Here is a 12,035-nt window from a genome sequence, read left to right as displayed (position 1 = left end):
TGGAGTCAAGCAGTCAAGGACTCTACTCTGGCCCTTATTCCTTTGGCATATTCCTTGCACTGAAACTTAATTTTCATAACTCTATGTGTGTGTGACAGTATACATACCACATAATTATTTTAAGGATTAAATGAGATTCTGTAATATAGAAAAATATTAATAGAAAATGTTAAGCACTGTTTGGATTACAGTAATTAAAAATAAAATGGGAGCACCTCGGTGGCTCAGTCATTTAGGCATCAGACTTTGGCTCAGTTAATGATCTTGCCATTCATGAGTCCCAGCCCCCAATCAGGACTCTCTGCTGTCAGCACAGAGCCTGCTTCCAAGCCTCTGTCCCCCTCTCTCTATCCCTTCCCCACTCACACTTGCAAGCTCTTTCTCTCTCTCAAAAAATAAACATAAATTAAAAATAATTTAAAATTAAAATTAAAACCTAGTGTTTAGTGAAAATTTACCATTCAGTTAGCACAATTTATTTACATTTTACATGGATAATCTCATTTAATGCAGTTAATAACCCTTACAGATAGGTATTGTCATTAGATTTTACAGATGATGATTATGGGTTTTAAAATTTGAATCCCTTGTTCAGGGTCATATGCTTAACAAATGACAGTCAGAATTTGAAATCAGTTTACTTCTAGAACTGGTGTGTTTAGCCAATTCCCTGTTACAGTCAATCAAGTTAGCCACAATTCTTACCATCATTATTATTGTATTTATGTGAAAAAGGCTATAATTATCCATTAGGATTTATGTTAGTTCTTAGGAAGTATTTCTCAAATTGTCTCTGCTCAGAGATTTGTACTTGTCTAATGTTACTGAATTCATGTTGTAAAAGATACTAATATCTTTATTCAAAATAAAAAAAAAGAAAAAGAAAAATGAAAAATAAATTAAGATCACAATAGAAGTTTGATTCCTGTATGCTTGTGTGAATGGCTCTCAGAAAGTTTCCTGATTTTATCTCCTATTGTTCAGAAAAATATTCTTAAAGCTATGAATTCCTAAAGATACCATGATATGAGACACCTAATGTATCAGCCACTTTGTCCTGCAAAACTTTTGGGACTTCTTATATTGTCTCACCAAAGCTTTGCCTGAAATAACACTTTGATGTGCTAGTCATAATTTCCATTTGGAAGCAGTAACTACATATTCCTGCTTAGCTACCATACTGCTTCCAGTATAGTGTACTTCAGTAATAAATAAAATGCATGCTTTAAGTGAAGGTATACATTTTTTCAAATATATAAGTCCCTGGCATATATACAGAGAGCATGACAGAATATTCATGTTGTTGTTTAATGACATTCATGTTGTTCTTTGTAGGAGCAATTTTTGATGAATCTGCCAAAAAGGATGATGAGGTGTTTCGCACAGCGGTTGGTGACCTCAACCAGAATGAAGAGATCTTACAGACTGAGAAAATCACATTTTCAGTGACATTTGTCGATGGCAACAACCCTTTTCAAGCAGTTCAAGAAGGTAAGGCCTATCAGCAGTCCAGTTTTTATTTTGTTTGTTTTTTGGTTCAATTCAGATGGCAACTAGATTTGTTTACAAATCAACATGGATGTCATTTTTGCATCTTTGCTGCATTGCTTTTCTTTGAGGGTGCTGTTTTGTAGATATCAAGACTGAATTCCACTTCTGAAAGGACAGAGTATGGAAAGTTTTTGTTTAATTGAAGTATATGTGAAAATGCATATAAATATTTGCAGTAAAAGCTTTACAGCATTTTATGATTTCAGTGTAAAGTAAACATTACTTAAAAGTATGACTTTCTATCCAAAGTTTTAGTTTTGACTTTTTTGATATAATGGCCACCTTGAGTGTTGTTACAGCATGGAATGACATTTCAGGTGTATTCATGACAAATGCATTGGCGGAAAGAAAACTGACTGGTAGGCACTAAATACAAATCAAAGACTTCGCTTTGGGATCCTAACATATACATTTTTTACTCTCTATAGTGTGCCAAATATTAAATCATTTGTCTCCATTCTTTCTGTATACTTGGGTGCATTAAAATTTTTCATAGGGACAAATCATACAAATACAAATTATTTTTATTATACTGGGATGATCATTTGTATGAATGAAGGTTTTGATCGAAAGATATCTAAGAGTAATAGAATTTTATTTTTGATGCTGTTATTCTAATGAAATAGCCTCTTGATTGGCAAAGCATTACTTGTTCATGAAACTATTTGTTGCTGACCTAGTTTACATTTTATTGTGATAATATAATTAGACTAAAGATACCAACACAAAATTTAATCAAATGAAGCACTTGTTTCATTAAGAAACTTAAATAGGATTTGACAGAAGTAAAGATGGACAGAATATTAAAAGTGGTAGAGTTTGACAGGAAACTTTTTAAAGACAAATATTGAAAGGGTAAGGAAAATAAATATAAGTATTTTCAAAAAATTGTCATTTTCCTCTAACGTTGCATCTACATGACGTTCAGGGAACCTTTATTGGACTATGCTTTTGATCAGTAGCATTGACTACTATCGAAATTTATTTATGTTTACTTGTGTCAGTAAGAGATTAGGTAGAATGATTAGTGATCTAGTGGATTTTCCTTCTTAATAATTTGATGGAGTGAAGAAAATATTTTAATGAAATGAACAGAAGTGTTTTACTAAAATATTATTTTGCAAAGAATATGATGCTTATAATAATATGGAATTCTAATGTTTAGTAAGTAAATATCAATTTAAAAAGATTAATGAAAACATCTAGTCATTTATATTTTAAAATGAGAATTCTGGGAATTTGGTGCCAACAAAAATTGATGTGCTGATAAATTTTCTATTGAAACATGTAAAAACTAATATTACAATTCATAAAGCAATAAGTAAAATAATAAAGCAGAATATGCGGAAAATCCAATAATGAAAAAGAGTATTATTCATTCAACTATTAGTTTTAGTGACTGCAATGAGGGTAGATAAAAAATGAGGACTTATTTATTTTTGTATCTGTCTTCTGATTACATATTAATAATTGTAAATTAACTTTGAAGACAGGCTAATGTATCAATTCGTTAAAAAAAAAGCACTTTGAAAAGTGTGGAGATAAAGATACAAAGACAACACAGTGGTAGAAGAGAATTACAAAGTGTGAATAAATATGTCCCTCACACCTTTTTTAGAGACTCCAATTTGAAAAGCAAAGACAATTTTTTAAAATACCACAGTGAATCTGTTCACATATTACTTTGTGTAGCCGTTCTGCTGCCAGCTCAGTTCTGGAAGCAGAAACATCCCTCAAAAGAACTACTGTGACATGACGAATTTGTGATACTGAAAGCAAATTGAGAGAGGAAATAAGTTTTAAGTTCTGGAGACAGAGACCACTAGATATTTGTCAACAAAGAAGAAAGAGGTTGACAGTTTGCCTGATGTTTTCTGATGGTAACAGGATGTTCTGGACCAGTTATTTTGATCGTCTGTTCTGCGTAATGAACTTGAAATAAGTTCTAGGAAGCTTTGGAGTTAATTTGCTTCCCCATTCAATATCAAGAAAGATCTTGGCTAATTTTACAAATAAAAATAATTCTTTCTAGAGCTCTTTCCATAATTTATTAGTTTGAAAAAAGGAGGAAAATATTCAACTGAAAGAGAACAAGAAATAATCAAAGGGGTATTTTCTCAAATGTTTTGAGCAAGTGATTTAGGATAAAACCTCAATTGTGCCATTAAGGATGTCCAGTTTTTCTATGATCATATATTTGCTGTGATGCCATTAAAATATATAACATAAAGGGTCTTAAATTAGCTTATTTGTTTTTTTAAATTCCAAGAAAGGATAACAGATTCAATGATATAAGTATTACTGACTGTTTATACATGAAGTTTTTAGAAGTTCATCAGGAAACAAATCTGAAATGCTCATTTTATTTTAGTGTGAGAATTTCCTCCAACCAGCTGCATTTAAGAGATGATCTTTATTTTTACAAATTTAATTTTTAATTTATCTTTCTTCTATAAGCATTTAATGAGAGAAAGATTTAAAGATAAACAGCCTGTTAACACATAAACAGAATTACAATATTGATACCATTATAATGCTTCTTTGTAGCTCTGGTTAGAGTAAATTTTTGCATAGTAATAATTATTTTTAATAATAAATATTTAATAGTTGTTTTTACAGTGAGTTCCCAAATGACAATATCTTGGTTGTAACACAGGATCAATATTTCTTTCTCTGGAGATCAATGATTATATTGATTATCTTTATCATTATCCTGTAACAGTCTCAGCACTTGTAGATAAATGAACAGTAGAAAAAAAAATTCCTGTTTTTAGAAAAATAATCTGGAATCAAACAACCTATTTTAATAATTCTTTTTCCCTTTTTTTGAATATATTTATTGATAATATTTTGAATATATTTGTTGATAAGCTATTATTCATCTTTTGTCTGTTGAGTCATGGGATGTTTACTAGGGGCAAAGAATCTTTCACATCTTAACTCAGGATTATTTTTATCATTTTTTGGGTGTGGAATAGGTAGGCTTATTGGTAGCTGAGGTAAAGCTTATTCTCTAAAGAAGATACACAAAAGAAAAAAATTGTATGGTGTATTTTTGAAAACCTCAAAAATTATAGAGGTGGAAAATGATATACACCTAGTTGAATGTTTTTCCTAAATATATGAAGGAATTGAGAGTAGTGTGTTCAAGTAATTCTCCTACATACTGCAGGTGTGTAGCAAGAGACTAAACCAAGACCTTCTGACCACTAGCCTAATATTTTCCTTGCTATATCTGTTAACCCCATGTACGTGAGAGAGAGAGAGCACACAATGCATTATAAGACTTCACTAAGTATTTTGGAAAATATAAAGTTCTGGCAGATTTATATGTTTTGATACATACTATTAACGTTCATAGGTTTCAGATAGCATGGAATAGTAAAAATCTTCCAATCGAGTTGAACAATACCAGCTGATTCTATAAATCACTCTTGTTCTTTCATCCTTGGTCTTCTCATCTATAAATAACAAAAAATCAAACATAAATGATGTATTTTTTTAAGATTAGTTTATTCTCTATGGATGAAATGTTTCATGACTCTTTAGGACACATTTCCAGATTTAGAAATTTAGGATTCTAGAAATGATAATTATTTAGTTTCTCTTTAGAGATGCTGCGCATTGCTGAAATTGCCCCCTAGTTTTTTTCTATGGCTTACTTCAAAATAAATTAAATATCTCAGCCAACTATTCACTGTGACCCAAGGAACTCATTGCTATCACCAGAATCCAGAAAGGGTCTTTTGCAGATTCAATTGACCTGGATCAGTGCAGCTGTTGCTAGATTACTTTCCTTACTCCTCTCTTATAGATTGTTTCCTTTCTGTCATCTATAAACTGGATAAAACATAGATACACAACGGTGTGGTGTGAAAGACACTGCTTTTCTCTACCGAAAGCAATAGCAATTATTTGTATTGTTGGCTTCTAGTTGAGACCAACACCACTTTGCTCCAAGAAAGATCAGGACTTATAAGAAAACAAGGCCAGGAGAAAGTAGAGGGAATGCATTTGTAAAAATGTTCACATAGGAAGTTGAAATGTAGACGTAAAAATTCATGCATAATTCTTGCATCCATTGGATGTATCAGCAAGAATATAAAGGACCATGTGTTGGTATTGAATGGCAAGATTCAATTAAAAACTTTTGAAATATTTGCTCTTATTAGAAAAACACCTAAAAATGAAATATATAGTGAAAAGAGTTTAAGGGCAGAATTATGCTTTAGAATCACAGATGATTCTATTTGAAAGAAAAGGAGGCACATACCATAATTATTCTTCCGTGTGCTTTGTTGTAAACCATTATAAATAATATAGTTATAAAAGCTGTTTTTCATATAAAAATCAGTAATAGTTAAGATTGCTCGTCATCTAAGTCTCAGTCTGGTCCACCTTCGACTTACTCCTTTGTATACCCAACATGAATATTGATTGCTCCAAAAAAAAGTCTCTCATAAAAAGTAGACATCTTATTTTAATACAGTAATGATTTCAGTTAAATTTGCTTCATACATCTTCCAAAACAAAATTATTTTGAGTGTAAAACAATGTGGTGCTTTTATTTATAGTTTATGAAATTAGACTTATTTCTTTACAGTTATATGTAAGAGACACATGCATCTGTATCGTGTGTAAAAGGGGAAACAGGAGAGCAGTAGAGGCAAAAACAGTGTAAGGAAATCTAACTAGGAAAATGTGCTTCTCCAGAAAATATCACCATTCACTGTGAATATTTCTGGTGCCATAGGCTAAATCTGGGTAGTCTTGTTCAAAGAGTACGTAAATGTAAAAGAATGATTTATGTGGCTGTTCTATTTGATGCTTTATTCCAAGGCTTAGTCTCATAATTTATATTCCTCTCAGCTTTAATAGGACATCTTTACTGTGATAAAAAAAAAATCTGCTAATTCGGAAATGTTTAGATTGGATTCTGCAACTTTCCTAGTATAAGTCTGCAGTGTGTATGTCTTGTCAGCCTGTGTTTTCGTGGACCAATTTTGACAGCTTCAATTCCAGCTTATTTTCTGAATTACGTGACAATAAACTGAACTTGAGAATTGATAGATCCAGGGGGCCAAGAAATAAAACCTGAACGTCATGTAGGTATAATTTTGCTCATTCATTTTTCCATTCCTCCTTTCCTACCCACATCAAGGCAAGTGCTGTGCTTTGAATCCCAGTCTCCACGTTCAGTGCTCAGTGTAACTGGTGCCCAGCCATTTGTGCAAAGAGTTGAAAGGAAGAGGTGATGGAACTCACTGGCCATTTCCAAATACCCACATAGCAGCAGGGATATTGGATATCCATTCAGTGGCTCTCTGGACCGTCTTCTTACCTCCTTGACTCTTGGGATATTTCGCAATCTGCTGCCAGGTCTAGGATCACTTTCCTTTCTACCTGCCACATTCTAAGGACTGGTCAAAACGATCTGGAATCAGAATCTTCCTATCATGTGGTCTTTAGTACCCATCATCAATGTGGTATTAAAGTATAAACAATTCTATATACATTAGGGATAATACCAGCATACATTCTTTTAAGCATCTCACACTAACCCTTTCCAATGAAGAATTGCCCATCAAGAAGAATTAAATTAAGATATGTTTGGAATCTAATTTTGAGAGTACTCAGTCAAATCAATCTATCCAAGTACTTTATAATGCCTAGTACTCTTCCAAGATTTGGCCAGCCACAATAGGAGATTACAAAGGAAATAGAGGACTTAGCGTTATGATCATAGGAAGTTTTAAAAATGTACTTGGGAAGGGCTGTGGACTTTTAGAGCATGAACAGTCATTATGCCTTCTGCTTGTAATGTGGGTTTTAAATTATTTAATAGTAAAAAGGAACAAGGCGTTATACCTTTTTGAAAATATTATTTTTCAGAAAAGAGAGGAAATACCTTTCTTAAGGAAATTCATTATTTTTAATTAATATTAAAGAAGATATAAATTGTATGGATTAATCTTTGTTTTATGTGATTTATTGCTCTTCTCCTTTATTAGTAAGCCTTTTCCTTATCTCATTCAATATCATGCTCATAAAGTAACAGGTCTCTAATACTGTGGATAGACTGAAGTTCAGATGTTTATAGACCTCTATATCATAATTTTGTAGCCTTTTTGCTTTGAGGTCTTTTACCTTCATATCTACAATTGTGTACTCTTGTGTAAGTTGCCTCATAAAATATAATATTTTAGCAGTCTGTGCTGCTCTGGACTTGTTTCATTTAGAAGAATCTTCAACTTTTTATAAAAGCTGTGTTTAGCACAAGTATATTCTTTGATCATTGGCTCACTGTTCTTTCTTCCTACCAAATATTTTTCACATAATAATAACAGACCTCTTCCTTCTCTTTCAGTCTCTGTAGATAATAGTGCATGATTGTTACAGCATAATTCAGTTTTTCCTTGGTCTTTTATGATACTGATTTGATAAAAGATTCACCTCTATGTCTTAAAGTAACTCTGAATATATGGTTTATTAGAGTAAAAGCCACACTTACCTACATCCTATAGTTGTTATGAGAGTCCATTGTGTAGTCATAAAAATAGTTTAAGTTCACATTTAAGATGACTTTACTGTATTCAGATTTTTAAAACTATTAACAGTATTTTTGATATCAAAGTTTCAAATGATCTAGTCTATTTGCTTAATTCTAGAACAAAAAATAACCTTTTAATTATTTTAATATTTGACACCCATTTTTGCATGTCCTTGGCCAGTGTTGCGTGAGGTTTATGGGAATTGTACTATGTGTAGTTTTTTAGTACTCCTGCAGTATTTTGTTGAACTTCCTTGTTAGTTTCAAAAGAATTATCATTGAAACACCCTTTTTAAAAGGAACACACACAAAGCCAATGTACACTAAGGAATTGAATATTCCAGGAAAAGAAAAGAATGAAGTAGCAAGTACTTTTGGGGTTCCTATAAGCATTCAGCCTTGAGCTATTAAAAAGGCTGTTTTCTCCCTTGGCTGCACTGTATAGTCTTATATGGTTATATTGACCTTTTTATTTATTCTTTAATCATGTATTGGGTCCTAAACTATATGTGTTTCTCTTCCTTTTGCACGGCCACTATAGTACTCTTTTTAAACTCCTCATTTAACCCCCTTTGAATCCTTTATTCTCCATATTGTACTGGATACACTCAGTATATCTGCATTTCACTGAGTATATGTCTTAAATTTAATGCCATTTATTCTGCTTGGGAAACAAAATTAAGTGCATGGGTCATGGAATCAAATAAACCTGCCTTGATATGAATTCTGCTCCATTTCTTACCATCTTTGGGATCTTAAGCACACCTAATGTCTCTGAGCCTCAGTTTCTTCATTTGTGGAAGAGGGCTAAATACATACTCCATGGGATTATGATGATTATTTGATTGTTATAAGATGGTTTTATGGGGTTGTAATTATGGTATGTGGGTTTCTCCAGTAATCCACATGCATATTAAAAATATTGGAGTACATGATGATTTAGTGTCATTGCATGTGTCCATCAGCAAATTTCTATTGCTCTGTGACCTTACCTTCAATACACATCCTCTACCGAATGTATTAGTGGTTCCCATGGATACCACTGATCATAGTAGGCTTATTATCTGCCTAGTCAGCATCTTTTTTTTATTTTTTCCAACTGAGTTTTCACTTATCAAGATCCTGAATTCTGGGGTTGTAAAAATATAGAAATTGAATGCTTCTGCTTTTTTTCTTTCTTCCTGGGGTAGTTCTGCTAGTCAGCAAAGGAAGCTGAGAATTATATTTGTAGTGTAATTTATTTGGCAAATAGTAGTGATGTTGCAACATGTGTACTTAGGGTTGGGAGGATTTAAAATACCTTGTTACCATTTCTGGGAAGTAAAGAAAGCCTGTGGAGACCAAATTAAAGCTTTCGGATGATTTGTGTGGGCTTAATACAATCAGTGAAGTAAATACGGCACTGAGTCATAACTAAATAGGATTCAGTGGTAGAAAGGCATAATGTTGTAGAAGAGCAATATATGTGAAAGTCGGATATAGAAATGAATTCAAGGAAAGCTTTATGCTTTGAGAGATGCATCATCTCTGGTGTTTTGAGTTTATTTTTGAAATTATTGTTTAAAAGGTTATCTTTCTACATTCTACACATTTTCATTTCAGCTATACACGGGCAAATATTAGTAAAAAGCTGATTATTGGTTTCTTTGAATTCTTAGTACTATTCTTCAATAACACATGGTATGTTATTTTCTCAGGAATTCATGCATCATTTCAAAACATATTTGCTTTTTGGTCTTTGGTAGACTAATACAATATGATGGTAAGATTGGCTAAACTCATTTTGTAAGATATATTTTCAAACATAGAAAAGACTTAAAACATAGAAAACATTAAAATGGTTTATAATGTCTATTATAAATGAGAAATATGTTCCAAAGTGGAAAATAAATATTTTCTTATAATATGTTATGTTTGGGGGGAAAAGTTATGCAAATTGAAGTTAGAAACAATACTGTTACAGAGACTATTTTTAATAGAATGACTTTAAATATTCAATAATAATTTTTGTACTTTACTTTTGAATTAGCACTTACAAAAGTTAAACAATAGTTTGAGATAGTCCTGAATGCTTATTCATATTATTATAACTGAGCAAATGTAGAGGTCTTAGGTGATAGAAAGTAACTAGGGGATTAAAAACAAAAAGACACATTCTTACTGGTCAAAGAATAAGAAACTGTCATATCAGCTTCATTTTACCTGCTTCCAAATCTTGTTTTCATTCTGTTACATCGATTTGTCAATAACTTTTATTGTATGGAGTTAGCGATTTAATCTTTTTATTCTGTTTTGAATTTCATATATACATATGAAATAATATATATAAATGACATATATAGTATATATCATAAATTTACCAGTCACTCTTTTGATCATTCTTTCAGTGTTGATTCATGTTTTTCAAAGGGTAATTTTTTATTTTTTTTAATTTTAAAGTTTTATATACTATGTTTGTTAAAATAGGACAGGGAAGGTTTGATGTCAGGCCTCCATCATTCTTTATACAAAGTTCAGGCCAGGACTCCATGAGAGCAAAGAATGAATCACCAGTTTATACTTCCTTTCTTTGGAAATTGGTTAAAGTTTAATATGAGAAGGGTTGACCAACTGGCAGGAAATTATGAATCACCAAGAACAATTTGTTGTTCTTTCAAAAATCAAAATCATAATTGTTCACTCATGTGTAAGATACTTAATGCACTGACTGTGTACTAGATTAGAAGTTTATACAAGCAAATGAGACAAATTTAACTGAACCATCCAAAGAATTAAAATCTAATAAGAAAGATATAAAAAAAGAAGTAAGCAAGCAAATAGTTCCTCCCCCCCCCCCCCCCCAGTGGAAAATAGTGCTGTCTATAAGATGTAGGGTTTGTGTTTCTGTGTGTGTGTGTATATGTGTGTGTGCATGCGTGCATGTGAGTGATTTAAAATCAGGAGTTTATTTTTGATAAATAATGGAAGATACAAAAAGTTACATTTATGTCAAGATTTGAGGTTGCAAAGTAGCCAACGATGCCAAGAGTAAATAGCATTCCATCCTACTGCATATGGAAAAACCATTTGGAGGCATGGGCTTGCTGTGTTTGGGGGGGTATTATTTTTGAATTCTCAAGTTTTTAATCTGTTGCTTCACAAATGTTTATTTTCATCCTCAAAGTCATTATTTGCTGGATAACAGTACTACTCATGAGGTGTTTTTTTGTTTGTTTTTGTTTTTGTTTGTTTTTGTTTTTGTTTTTGTTTTTAAATCCAAATCTGCTTTAGTTTTTCCCTTTGGAGTATGTTCCCAAAGAAAGACTAGTGTATCCTGAAGTTTCACTGACATCCGAGTATGGAGATGTCATTCCTGGATCTTTCTTGGATTTGAAATTCACATTTCTGTAACTCTAATTTTGAATATAGTTATAGAAACATTTGGGTCTTTAATGTAAGTATTATTCTAAGGAAAATGAAATACAATGAAACAAATCAAAGAAAGAATTTTACTTAATTTTTTAGCCTTTCGATACAGAGTAATGTAGAGAGATATATTAATATCTAAAACTTGGAAAGAATCATTTTGTGGCTTTTATGTTTGCTGTACATTCTGACAAAAGAGCCTGCTTTGAAAAGTCCACTAATGAGAAGTAACATTTCCTTATAACTTACTATATCCCATGAACTGTTAAAGTGCTGCTTCTTTTTTTTCCCCTAATCTTTGTACTGCCTTGTAAACCATAAAGTAGTTACTATTCTTATTAGCATTTGCAGATGAAGAAACTGAAGTGTCGCTAGATTAGGCAATGTATCGTACCTGAAGCCTTTAGAATAGTGCCTAGAACACTGGTTTCCATGTCAATCTTCTGTTTGGGGATTTCAGGCATGTTGTTAGTGGGAGGGAGAATGAGGAGAAGGTATTCAGTTTGTCTCCTGTTTGAGATCATCTTGG

At 32.1% G+C, this 12,035-nt stretch overlaps 1 protein-coding gene across 1 annotated transcript in view; it reads left to right on the top strand.

Moving 5' to 3' along the window:
• GRID2 (glutamate ionotropic receptor delta type subunit 2) overlaps positions 1-12,035 on the top strand; it is a 1,470,351-nt gene that overhangs the window by 294,857 nt on the left and 1,163,459 nt on the right. The window contains exon 2 of the mRNA XM_047856052.1: positions 1,336-1,491. Coding sequence (XP_047712008.1) covers positions 1,336-1,491 — 156 coding nt within the window. The remainder of the gene's footprint in view (positions 1-1,335; positions 1,492-12,035) is intronic.

The sequence above is a fragment of the Prionailurus viverrinus genome, chromosome B1, assembly GCF_022837055.1.
Source record: "Prionailurus viverrinus isolate Anna chromosome B1, UM_Priviv_1.0, whole genome shotgun sequence".
Classification (NCBI taxonomy): Eukaryota; Metazoa; Chordata; class Mammalia; order Carnivora; family Felidae; genus Prionailurus; species Prionailurus viverrinus.
Note: the sequence above shows the minus strand (reverse complement) of the source record. Positions and strands in the feature narration are given on the sequence as shown.